This window comes from Lolium perenne, chromosome 4, assembly GCF_019359855.2.
Source record: "Lolium perenne isolate Kyuss_39 chromosome 4, Kyuss_2.0, whole genome shotgun sequence".
NCBI classification, from domain to species: domain Eukaryota; kingdom Viridiplantae; phylum Streptophyta; class Magnoliopsida; order Poales; family Poaceae; genus Lolium; species Lolium perenne.
The window spans coordinates 8,828,392-8,842,034 of record NC_067247.2 but is presented as its reverse complement, the minus strand read 5'-3'; the positions used below and the strand labels follow the sequence as shown (position 1 = coordinate 8,842,034).

Below are 13,643 nucleotides of genomic sequence, written 5' to 3'. Positions count from 1 at the left end.
GAGATCAGGTGGAAGATCATTATTATACTCTATATTAAAGCTGACCCTCTTTGCCTTTACCATAATTTTTTGGCCACTGTTCATGGTATATTTTCATCCAACCAAAATTTGACACGATACCATTTTCCATTGTAGATGGACAATTTGTAATGTGGATCCTCACATCCACTTAACACCGCTTTGACTGATTCCAGAAACATCGAAGGGATAAGATTTTACGTCTGCGCGTGGAGCGACTTCTCTTGAAGCCTCTTCCTGTATCTCTCAGTCTCCACTCCATCCCAATTTGCGCCGCCTTCGGCCCTGGCCGAGATGCCACCGCCCACCGGGTTAATTCCCTCCGCTCCTCCCTCTGCTCGCCGCCGTCGTGCCGCGTTTACGGGCGAAGCGCGATCGACGTCGATGGGCCCTTCTCCCTCTCCCCGCTCCATGGTGCACGACGCTGGACGCCCCATCGAGCGGCGGTGTTGCGCTGGTGTATGGCGTGGTCTCGCGGCGGCTCGGCGACGAGCGCTGCAGCAGCGCGGCGGTGCGCACTGGTTGTGTGCGTTCATTCTCGACGTGGATGTTCCGTGGAGGTGGTGCCCATGGCTGTGGCGGCGGTCGTGAATGTGGCCAAGCGGTCGTGTCTGGCGGTTTACGGTGGAGGCTGGGGGTTGTGCGGGAAACCGGAGTCGGAGATGCTGTGGTCGGCTTTGTTGAGGCTGGCCGGCGTGGCCGGCTGACTTGGTGCCCCCCGTCAAGATCTACAGATGCCATTTAGGGACAGCAATGGGCTCCAGTGCAGGGGCGGGCGTTTTTCCTCCTCCTTGCCCGGGATGCGCTTTCCCCGCACCTGGCCTGGTGCGTGTCCACTAGGCAGCCATGGCGGCGATGTTGCCTGATTCTCACCTCCCTATAAGGCTATAACCATTGCTGAGATCTTGAGGCTCAACAGTTTGTTTTATGTTGATTTTGGGTTTCCCTCTGTTGTTCTAGGTGGATGTGAAGAGAGGAGTGCCGTTTAAGATGGCAACGAGCGCAGTGCTTGCCCTCACGAGGATCTCGATCTTCGCCGCCACGTCCTCCGCTGCTACCAGTAGCGGCGTTATCCACCAGCCGGCGTGTCTCTGGAGCGGCGGGGATCCGCGGCGACCACCACTGTGGAGCGCTACGTTCCTGCAGTCAGGACCAGGATGAGCACAGCTGCAGCCCTTGGCGAGGACAAAGGGAAGATCTCTCCATCCCAGATGCATCGGCAGCCAATGTCCTCTCTCTGTGACATTCCCAATTTTTTTGAAAGGTAAGAGATTCAATCTAATCTAACCAGCCTACCATGACCCCTTCATGTCCATTCCTTCAAATCCCCACAGCTTCACAAAATTTGAGTGAATCAATAGCAATTATGATGGTGCACCAGAGGAAGATGTGTACGACCGGTAATTTGAGGCAGAGTCAGCAGACGTAATGGTCAGCGAGGCGATGTGTACGACCGGTAATTTGAGGCAGAGTCAGCAGACGTAACGGTCAGCAAGGCGGCAGAGTGGACCAACTATATAGCTGCCCTTGCTACACTCCCTGATAAATTCCCAGCACGCCGAATTCATCAAGAAAACCTGACGAATCCGCTTACGTCTGATGTAGATGGAAAAGGTAAGTATTTTAGCCCTATCGGATTGAGCTGAATGAAGGGATGGAGGTTTGGTCTGCCACAAACGGCACTACAAAATGTTAGCAGTAGCCACGTTCAATGCAGGTCAAATGCCGCTTTGATCTTTACACTAGGCTTTGTAGATGTTTTTCCATATCACCTTTGCTCAGTCTAACATCTACTAACTGGAGTGTCAGCTGATGAAGTTGGACGATGTTCCTCATGGAGAGGATTTGCATTTTGCGTCTGTGGTTTCTTCATACACGCTAAATCTCAGTTATCATCATCATTAACTAATCGCATTGATGCCTAGGTCTGAATAATTTGTACATTTGTCATTTCAGCATATATCAGCTTGCTAGATTTCTTCAGCTGGCAATAGAGTGTACAATCGTTTGTTTGTAAATCTGGTGTCTGAATTTAAAACTGCTCTAGATGTTTAAAACTGCTCTAGATGAATAATTAAGCTAGCTCTATGTTTAGATGTAAAGAAGAATTCATGATTTTTTTTCTTCCAGGCCAGCAAGATTCTCAACACCGGTGCATTGTTGGCTCTCAATTTGTGTCTCATCTTGATGAGCCCCACCCAATCTCTAATTAGTACAGGTAAACTAATTGCCCTTTGGTTCATTTAGCTTTTATAGAATATAGCTGGATATTCGATACTACATAAGCATATAGTGGCAAGCAATACGTGTGTGTTCTGCATTGATGATACATAAGCATACCAATGGGCAATACATGTATGCGAAAAAACACATTACGACTTATTTGTAAATTTCAGTTCGTATTACTTTGGTATTTCTGAATCACCAGGTCTGCTCACAAATTATCTGATTTTCAAAATCATGGATAATATTATTTATATTTGAATGCAAAGAATAACTATCATTTGGCATCAATTAATTTTTTATTTATTTATTCGTTGGCTTAGATTGTCCCTTATGCTAGCATCCATTTTACTTGGCCAATTTAGTTTTTGCGTTATTGGAGCTGCGTTTGTGCCACTGTTCATGTCCACCGTTACTGAACGTATTTTCTTACAGGGACACTAGAAAGCAGCCATGCAGACAACCTTGGTGCAGGATCTGTCACCTCCAGAATTTCAATTGAAGGTCATTGTGTGTGTCGCTTGAATCGGGCAACATAGGGATTAAGCGAACTGGCAAAATTTGTTTGAGCTAGACTTCACTGTTATTGACCAAGAGTTACCTTCTAAATATTGAGGCACTATGTTTGAGTCAGTAGACACTTTTGTGTTTCTTCCGTCAAGCATGCCCTGTACATGCACCTACTGGCCTTATATTTCAGGTGAATGGCTTTCTGTAGTATAGTAAAGGGATGCTAATTTTTCATCCGTTGTATGATCATTTAGTATCGAAATTTAATTTCTTTAGATGATAATACATAAAAAATTAACTGATGTTTCAGGGCAATAAAATGGAAGGCTGCATCCCAGCCAATCGAATTGACCAGTTCAGACATACAGAAAAGGAAGGTTCGATAAACAGTTTCGAGTCATTTATTGTTGCCGCCGTGTGGAGCAAATACAGGGCAACAGATCATACATATAGAATTGAAATTACCCAACGCAGAGGTTATCGAATCGATTCCTCAGCCTGAAAACTATCTTCTGTTTGATGCTCTGCAGTCATGCGTAGTGGACACTACCGTTCTGTCAGGTTTTCAGTGAATAGTACATGTATGTAATTTGCTCTAAAACATCTTGGATTGCCAAAAAAAAATTCTTCCACACCATTTTCTGCATCAACTACATAACCGGTAAGTGATTTGTATCTTTTCTTGCTTTCTTCAGTTAAAGAAGTGACATTTTTGTTTGCTTCCCTTAAGTAGATAAGGGGCTATTTTTAGTGGTGGAAATATTTCCCCTCTTTTTGGATGAAAGAAAGTTAAAACGCCATTGAGTGGTTATTTTTTAATTCCAAGATCTAAAAATTGTTATATTAGCTTGGGAGCATGAACTGGAGTATAAATGTAGTCAGGTCTACTCCACATTATGTATTCTTTGTTCTTAGATAAGGGATAAAGAATAGAGCATTGCTCTATTCTTTATTCTGACTTCTGTTAAATTTATTCCTTTACTTCACGCCATGGTGATATGTTTCTTAGTGGCTAATGTTTTCATATACATAGATAAATGATACATAACCGCTCCATTTCTTATTCTCAATTCTGAGACATTCATTCTTTACTAAACACAGTGGCAATGTGTTTCTTACTGGCTGATGTTGTTATATACAAGAAATGTTTAATGAGTTGAAAAATTAATCTGAGAACCTTCCACTTCCATTGTTTTATGTTTGACAAGAAGGACATGGTCTTTTAGTATATGAAATTTGTATAAAAGAACTTAGATCTATAAGTTAGTTCGTGCAAATTAAATCAAGGTTTTGCTACTGTTGAAGGGAGTAGAACATCTCTTCTCTTTAATCACAATGGTCTTGCTTGATCTAAAACTTGAGTTTTCAATGTCACTGGGAATATTTTTTAGTTGTCGTTAAGGGAACTATTTAGTTGTGTATATGGAGAGTGCTACTGCCTACTAACTAGACTTTGCTAGGAATGAAATATCAAGACTTACGAAGATGGCGATAAACTGACAAAATTCTGCAATATTTTCATAGAAGCTAATGACTCAATATCAAATCAAATATTAGCATGGTTTGTTACAAAGAGTGTATATGTTTTTCAATTGCTTACGGTCGAATCTTCATTGTTGAGGTGCAAAGGACAGTTGGAATTTTCTTCAGGTAGCCATCAGACAATGTGACAACTAATGACTACCTAAAATTGTTTTGGTAATCTCCTATTGACCTATGGTCATCAAAATTATGTGTAGTTTTATCTATGATAGGACTTTGATACCATCAAATTGTTTCTTGGGTTCATCGCCTTGAAGTCACCTCGCCGTCGACAACACGACAACAGAGGTGAAGTGCGGCTATTTCATCCCATGACCGGCCATACAGTTCACCCTCCTGGACTGCTAACTTGCGCGGTTCGGCCAGACAACCTCAAGCTGCAAGTCAATTTCCTCTTCACCAATTAATTTCTGTATGTTTTAAAGTCTCTATTGTTCAGTAGATGGAAGACATCATTGCTGGTTCTGAATGATTGGCGCAAAAACTTCACAAATCTTAGGTACTCTGATTGTGATTTTGGTGCTTAAGGAGTGTTTGTTGTTATGCCTAGAAGAACCAAATCAGTGTATTTTTCAGATTTCTTGATTGATCTGTAAGGACTAACGTAATTTATTCGACTGATTAACTTACTTTCATTAGGTGGTGCGCAGCTGGGTCTTCCTTTTCTAGATCATTTTGCAGTGTATCCTTTTTCAAATTTTCTACATTTTACCTCCACAAATACTAGATAAATATACATTAAGTATATGTCCAGTTGGCAAAAAAAAGAAAGAAAACCGAGCTGCTTCTATCACTTTCTTATTAGTCGGTCACATTAGGTTTGGGTCACAAGAGCAAGCACGTCGGGTTTCATAACCTAAAGAAAAAGTTGCTTTCCACCTCTTTCTTCCTGCGGTTGTAGGTTTAAGATGAACCTTGTTGTTTCGTTTATGTGTGACAAGACCAAAATATCGTGCCTCCCTGCACGGTAAACTACATCTGCCGCACCGTATACAGCAAGGCGCGGCGTGCGACGCTAACCTAAAGAAAAAGTTGCTTTCCACCTCTTTCTTCCTGCAGTTGTAGGTTTAAGATGAACCTTGCTGTTTAGTTTCTGTGTGACAAGACCAAAATACGTGCCTCCCTACATGGTAAACTACATCTCCCACACCGTATACAAAAAGGGCGCGGTGTGCGCCGCGCCGCAAACTTCCTAGTTGTAGCTAAGGGATAGTATGCTATTCATTCCATCTAGACTCCGGTTATTTTCCAGTGCATAACCAATAGACCTTTTAACCTTCTCCCACTCGTCCTTGACAATTGATTTGTTCGCCATAAACTAGATATACTGATAATTGCCAATGGTATGCCTCTACATTTTTTTAGGATTTCACTTGAAATTTCGTTCAGAATATCAGCACAATGGTCATCAGAGCCAAATATTCTCTTGAAAAACAACTTCCTAGAGTGAAGATCACCCAGGGCTTCCATTTCATACAGGCGGTCCTCAAAACTCGGACAACATGACTTTGCTACATCAATAATGCGTGTAGTAGCTATAATTCGGCTAGAACAATTATTCTCTGGAAAAGCACACTTGATAATGCTCCATGCTTGTGTAGACCATATATCATCAATGATGATGAGATATCTACGAATTAGAAGATATTTTTGAATCAATTACAATAAAAATTCAGCTTGAAAACTTGGCATGAAACCACAACATTGCGTATGTTATTTGCTAACATGTTAGATGAGACTAAATGAAATATTTCAAAATTTTGAACTAGTATAATTTATGCTAACTGTTTGGGGGAGGGGGCATGCGCCCCCCGGCCTCGATACTCCCACATCAGCTTCATCGTGGATAACACACATAGACGTGGTGGCGTGTAGTAGAGGCGGCGGCGGCGTGGAGTAGACGCCGGAGGACGAAGAACCTGACGAGGAAGAATAGCCCAATCATGAATATGGCTGCGCCGAACGCCACCAGTCCCCACCACCAGGCCGCACCCGATCGTTCATCCGGCGAGAAGCGAGGATCAGGTGGGCTGTCGGCCACGAACACCTCCTTGCCGCCGTCGCGGCGGAAGCGTGCGCCGGACGGAGGCGCCGGCCGCGTGTACTCCGCCTTCGACGTCGAAGACGGTCGGGGTGACGTGGCGTGCTCTAGCGTGCGCGCAGAGAAATGCCATGGCAGCGGCTAGAAGGAGGAGGGCGAGGGCTGGCTTGCGAGCTGCCATGCTGCTGCTGGCGAGGTGTGACTTGTGAGTGTGGAGGGAGAGGGGGCGGAGACGATGACGCCTATTTATTGGCTATTCGTCAAGTCCTCCCTCGTTCAACCAAAGTTTTGCCAAGAAAAAAAAATCTCCACGCATCTGCACCGTAGAGCGCCAATTTTTTCCAAACATAGCGTGCCACATAGGCCCTTGCATTTTCTTTTTTATTATTTTTCTTCTACTATTTTTTTATCTTCTATCTTTTGACATTAATAATTCGTCCCGCAACTTTTTGGCCTTTATTTTCAATGGTATTTACCCTGATTTACTCCTAAAACAGTCAATTTTTAAAATGCCCTGTTTTATCCTTGGATGGCGCGCGATTTCTCAACACAATTTTTGCACCGTAATTTCCCACCGTAACTGTTCTGTGCGCACGAGAACACTTATTTTACATTTCTTTTTTTAATCCTTCGACGGCGTTGGTCCAACCAACTTTCCGACCATACCTTTCCGGCGAGGGTATGTAATTTTTCACCCATAATTTTTCATTAGTTGGCAGTAGTATTTCTCCTCTGACACACCTTTTTGGCCATACTTTTCCTATGGTAGTTACCCTAACGTCCGCATCAGTATTTTACTTCCCTTATTTTATGCTTCAATGGTAATTCTTCAACACAACTTTTCGGCCATTGTTTTCCTGATAGTAGTTAGCCTATGGTAATTTTTCGCTGGTGATTATTTTCTTGGCAGTAATTTCCTAATGGTACTTTCCTATTCTTTGACAATTATACTTCTATACTTTTTCGGGGGTATGTAATTTTCCATCCATAATTTGCGGGTCTATTGATTGCCAACTAAGCATTTTTCTCTCGGACTATTTGAGACCAATTTCTTCTCTGGTGATTACTTGTGGGTTTATGTTGATTTTCTAACAATGGTAGTAACATTCTAGAACATGCGTGAGCAAAAGCACACGATCAGCTAGGATCGATTGATCCTCTTGGGCCGACCCATGTTAGGCTTCATGTATGCAAGAGCTCGATTGGTACGCTGCTTCGCTGGCTTGCTCGCCGTGCGGTCGCCGACTGTTATTAAATTCTGGAGGAAAGTTAGTATGCACTATTTAAGGTGGTCCTTTTTTATCCTAATTAAAATGGCAGGGTAACGCGTTCTACTTATTATAGTATGTGTGTGGCTCTCTTGGGTGCCGTGTTTTTCCAATCTTTCCAGATTGGTTGTTGGCTAGCCATAGTGCTAGTATCATAACTAGTATCATACATATTGATTCCATAAAAATGCTAAGGATGGTCATAGTGGTAATATCATGTAGTACTATCATGCATATGATACTACTACATAATACTATTTTTATAGTGAGTAGTATCATAGTCATGCTATATTTATTATTTTTTAGAATCTCAATGTAAATGTGTGTACAAGATTTGTTTAGCATTAACTTTTGAGGTGTGCTTCGGTGCACACCCTCTCCAAACTCGCCACTCATCGCCGAAGGGGTACGGTGGTCCCGAATTTGTTTTTTTTGTGCTGCCCGCCGAAACCCATATCCAAGCCCAGTACAAGGCTCGTATGGGTATACAGGGCCTAGGCGTATCTATACAGACGACCCCACGTGGGTGGGTCCCACGTGCTAAGCTAATCACCGTGATTAGCTCCCATTGCATGCATCGTTTTCATCGGCACTGGAGATCTGATCGAGCTGTTCCACGCCGTCGCTAGGTTAAACGCAAGCGGTTGTTGTCGGCCCGGCCGTCGGCGGTTGTTGCCGGCACGTCCGTCGCCGCCGGTGGTTGTTTCGCATCTCGAAGCTGCCGACTGCGCGCGAAGCCCCCCCGCAGATCGACGACCTTGGAAAGGCGCGCCACCGGCTCGGCATCTTCCCCGCTAGGGTTTAAAATTATAGGTACCAATGACTTCATCTTCTAGCATAGTAAGAGGATGCAATTCTGCCGGTTTTTCAATTCTAATTATGGTCCAATACTACAGAATATGGAGAACTCTATATTTGGTATGATTAAGGAACAAAACTAGTACGTCGGCTCTAATTCCGATGACTCTGAAATGGAGGAAAATTTGCAGCATGAAGCCGGCTGGAGCGAAGACGAGTTTGATGTGAGCCACATTACTATATATTCTTGGTGCACTATTTTTCATTTCGATTACCAGCAGTCCAGCATCATGAAATAATATATGGTTCCTCCTGTCATAATTTATGCAGATTGCGTACGATGAATTTGATAATGATGACAACCATGGTGAACACACAGACGATCAAAATGATGAGAACCATGGTGGACACACAGACAATCTAAATACTAGTGAGGTATGCGTAGTGACTCATTAAATGACATAAAATGATGCATAAAATGATGGCAACTGTTAAATTTACGGTTACTAAATTTCGTGATGCATTAATAAATTTCAGGCACAATTTGATACGCAGCTTGAGTATGACTATTACGGTGAATCTGACTTGGACACGGGCCATACTTATGATGTAGAAGGTGCATCAGTTTCTGAGGATTCTGTTGACATGAGCCAGGTTGTTATCCCTTTTTTATCAGTCTCATATAGCTGGAACACATAAATTTATAGTTTTAATTAATGCCTACATTTTCTACTTGCAGGCGACGCCAAGCGCTAGTCAGCCTGAGAAAACACAGAAAGGTAGCAATGGCAATGAATATCCTGATAATAATCGGGATTTATACTGGATGATAAAAGAGATCACTTTTATTTCTGAAGCAGCAGCATATTCTTTCTACAACGGATATGCTAAAGATTATGGGTTCAGCGTCCGGCTGGACCAGGTTAGGCGGTTTGATGATGGAGTAATTCGGTTAAGGCGTTTTGTGTGTTCCAGACAAGGCAGACGTCCCAAAAACCAACTGACCACGGAAGGCCGCGTATATAGGCTCAGACCTGAGTCTCGCGGCGGCTGCAAGGCACGTTTGGTGGTGAAATTTGATGGAAGAACTAGTTTCTGGGTTGTTGAAGATTTTCGAGACAAACATAACCATGACCCAGCTGAACCATGTCAGACTCCGTTTCTTCGGTTCCATAGGACGATCAACGACGCGCAGAGACCTGAGATATTATCACTGGGATCCATGGGGGTCAGGAAGCACATCATTATGAGAAAATTCATTGCAGGCTCCGGTTCATTTGCCGGTGTTGGATTCACAAGAAAGGATATGTACAACATGTTCTCTAGGGAGAGGAGGAGGCTGCTTTTCGATGGTGACGCTACCACAGCCATCCGCATTATGGCAAAGAGAAAAAAGAGGGACCCTGAATTTTTCTATGAATATGACCTTGATGACAAAGGCCGTCTGAAGCACATGTTCTGGTGCGATTCCCAGTCACGTAGGGATTACCAGGACTACGGAGATGTGCTGGTGTTTGATAGCACATACAAGATGAATAAATATAAGATGCCATTTGTTCCTTTTGTGGGCTTGAACAACCACCGTAGGACAACGGTTTTTGGGTGTGCCATCTTTTCAAGCGAGAATGAACAAACATATGTTTGGTTTCTAAAGACTTTCCTCAAAGTGATGTGTCAACAGAAGCCAAAGGCAGTAATCACGGATGCAGATGCCGCTATGATCGGCACAATCGGCAAAGTATTTCCTGGTGTGTCGCATCTGCAGCTTCCACATTGAAAAAAATATGGAGATGCATCTACCTAACAAGTCACTGAATAAGTTCAGGACTCTTTTGTATTACACCACCTCAGAGCAAGTATTTGAGGAGCGATGGCATGCATTTTACAGAAAATGGCAATCCCCAAAAACCAGAACATGGATGAAGACGATGTACAACAAGAGGAGACTTTGGGCTGCAGCGTATCTCTCTAAAGGATTCTGGCTCGGTATGAAAAGCAACCAGCGGAATGAAAGTTTAAACTCTTGTCTGCACCTGCACCTAGATGGGGAAATGACAATTGTTGATATGATTATGCACTACGACAACGCAATTGTCCGTCTCCACGAGAACGAAGCCCACGACGACTGCACGGCTTCACAGACTACACCAGTGCCAATTACTAATTTCAGAGAACTAGAGGTTGTTGCTACAAAAACTCTTCACTCCGCTTTTGCCCCATCTCCACGCAATTGTCTGTCTCCACGAGAACGAAGCCCACGACGACTGCACGGCTTCACAGACTACATTCTCGTGAGATGATTTTGCCCCATCTTCCATTTTTCTTAGATTTGAGTTTTAATTGGCCCAACGGCGGTGTGATATGATAGCCTGGTGGACGAACAGGAGGGACGGGGATGGTAGAGGAGCAGCGGCGAGGGTTTGTGGTTTCAATCTGTGGCTGCAATGCCATTGAGAAGCACCCCTGACATAGAGGTAGAGAAAATGGCATGAAAATGGCATCCATCCAGTCACCCCCTAGCTTCCATGACTCGCCTCAGGCTGCCCCAATCGATAGAGTCGAAAGCTTTGGTGAAATCTAACTTTAACACCACCGATGGCAATTTCCTTTTGTGGCAGCATTGCACCATTTCTGTGGCATAAACGAAGTTTTCCGAGATGCTTCTCCCGACCATGAACCCGGATTGGTTATCATCAATTAATGACCGCTGATTTGTTGCTGCAGCCTTGAGGTGAGGGTTTTGCAGATCGCCTTCATCGAACAGTTTTGCAGGGACACATGGCGGTAAGAGTTGGGGGCGAGCACGCCGTTGGCCTTGGGCAGGAGGGCAATATGCGCCCTGTTGATGCAGCCAAGGTCAGCAGCGCCAGCATGGAACGCCCGGAACAGCTCGAGGAGATCCGCGCCAACATGGTCCCAAGGTGCACGGTAGAAGCTGAGGCCAAGGCCGTCCGGGCCAGGGGCATTGTTCCGCTCCATCCCCATATGGCGGCCTTGATCTCGTTGAGCTCGAAAGGCTCCACCAGTGTCGACCCATTGACACGGGCGGCACCAGCATAGAGGTTGTCGAGGTCGAAAGCCCAGCTCGTGGGGCGAGCCTGGCCCAACCGGTTGGAGTAGAAGCCGAGGAGGGCGGCCGCCTTGCCCTCGTGGTCGACGACGTGAGTGCCGCCAACGTCCAGGGCCTGATGAAGCTGTGGCGGTAGTGCTGCGAAGCGCGGGCGTGGAAGAACTTCATGTTCTCGTCCCCTTCCCTTATGGCGCGGTGCTTGCCGCGCTGCTTCCAGAAAGCGGCCCATTGCTTGATGGCGAGGGTGAGGGTGTCACGGGTAACCCAACGCAGCAACAACTCGGCACCTGAAAGAAGACGGGACTCCACAAAGAAATCAAGCATGGTAAGCAGGAACTTGGTGTTATTCTCTCTAAGTGGGATGTAACGATGCGACCGTTTCCGAACCTTTGCGGCGAACCTGAACCCCTTTACCTTTGCAGCGATCGCGGCAACAGCATTGCGAGCAGGCACAGCCTGGGACCAGGCGGGGATTGTGGTGGGAAGGAAGGCAGCGTCCAGCAGCCAAGAGTTTTGTCGTTGCCTAATCGACGGTACCTCGGAGGAGGGATCCTCACGAGGGGGAGAAGAAGTAGGGGCCATAGGGCGGAGTGCACACGGGACGGTGGTACGCGAGTTACCCAGCTTCGGAACACCTGCACGAAGACAGGGCCTACTGCTGCTTGTCTGGAATTATCTGGGCGCTTTCGCGTTGTTACAATGAGTTGTGGTTGTCCCTCTAGGGGTCCCGGGATCCGGCTTATAAAGGCGCACGGATCTAGGGTTTACATGGAGAGTCCTAGCCGGATTACAGATAGCCTAGCTACGGTACAATATCTTGCCGTGCACGTCACGGATCCGCCTTCCATACACGTCGTACTGGATCCGGGTTCCTCATGGGCCTCCATGGATCCGGGTTACTCCTAAGGTCGGTACGGATCCGGCCTCGCCGATCTGGCTGGACTTCTTCCTTCATGATCAACGACAAGCTGGGCCGCCCGATGGGCCACATGCCTCATCACCGTCTGTGGGCCACCCGGGCTTGCCGGATCTAGGCCTTGTCGATGGTACACCCATGAAGTATACCCACAACAAGAGGCCCCCAGAGTTCTCCGAGTTTCGCCTGCAGTTTCCGCCTTGCTGGTCCATCATGATCTTCGGCAAACGTTGGTAACGCGGAGAAACTTGAAGAGCTCCAATTTTGCATTTTCTTCTTTTTCCAACTTATAGCCGGAAAATGCTCCCATCCCGCGGGACTTCATCCATCGACGTTCCAAAGAACATTTCCGGGTTACTCCCTGCTCGAATGAGAGACAACTTATCTTCACGGAATTACCCGGAATCTTAAAAGACTCAAACGGTTCCGGAAATCCTTCATCTTCAGATCATACTTCACAACGGAAGTTCCACATTTCCCGCGCACAACTTCCTCATGTCCCGCGCTAAATTTTCGCAGATGCAAATCTTCACCGGAATTTTCGGGAGTGCAGGTTAAGTTACCTCCACGTCGTTTTACCGCAGTTGACCTAAACACGTGTCATCCATCCAACGGCGTGACCGTTCAGTTTCCACCGTTGGATCCGGATCTCGAATCTCCAGCGCGGCCTATAAATACTCCGCGGCCCGGTAAAAATCCATTCTTTTCACCCCCTCTCACCACATCGTCTTCCTCCTCGCGCCGCTCCGCCCGCCAGATCTCGATTCCGGCGAGCTTCGCCACGGTGAACTTCGCGCGCCGCCGAACCAAGGCTCCCCTCGCGCCAAGATTCCCACGTTTGAACGAGAAATTCGCTCCGCCGCCGATTCGTGGTCACGCGGGACGATTTCCTTCAAGTTCGGCGACCTCATCTTCGCCGGAGTTCCGTCGAGCCACCGCGCCATTAGCGGTAAGTACGCCGGCCTTGTAGAAGACAACCTAGTGTAGAAGATAGACTTAGTGATCCGGGTACTCAAACACTTTGTATGGGTGCAGCCGGAAGCATGCCACTCGAATCGTCACTTTGTACTGGTAGCTCTTCGAGTAGCCCGGATCCCAACCAAATAGAACCCATATGCCCGGATCCCATATCATTCCTGCCACCGTATGTTTCCGACATCAGACTAGCTCAACCTTTTTCCGCATCTTCCAGCACCGCTCCAGGCCGGATCCCTACCCTCCAAGAGCTCCAAGAAGAACTCGAGGGACAAGCTCGGA

At 46.0% G+C, this 13,643-nt stretch overlaps 1 protein-coding gene and 1 long non-coding RNA gene across 2 annotated transcripts; both read left to right on the top strand.

The window, feature by feature from the left end:
- The first annotated feature begins 233 nt into the window (after positions 1-233).
- Positions 234-4,945, top strand: LOC127348095 (uncharacterized). Its single transcript, XR_007879675.2, has 4 exons — positions 234-843; positions 979-2,236; positions 2,677-2,941; positions 3,062-4,945. It is a non-coding gene; the product is annotated as an uncharacterized lncRNA (long non-coding RNA).
- Positions 4,946-8,573: 3,628 nt separating this feature from the next.
- On the top strand, positions 8,574-10,177 carry LOC127346540 (protein FAR1-RELATED SEQUENCE 5-like). Its single transcript, XM_051372832.1, has 4 exons — positions 8,574-8,624; positions 8,731-8,835; positions 8,938-9,054; positions 9,140-10,177. The coding sequence occupies exons 1-4, from the start codon at positions 8,574-8,576 to the stop codon at positions 10,175-10,177; spliced, it is 1,311 nt and encodes a 436-aa protein (XP_051228792.1).
- The last annotated feature ends 3,466 nt before the right edge of the window (positions 10,178-13,643 follow it).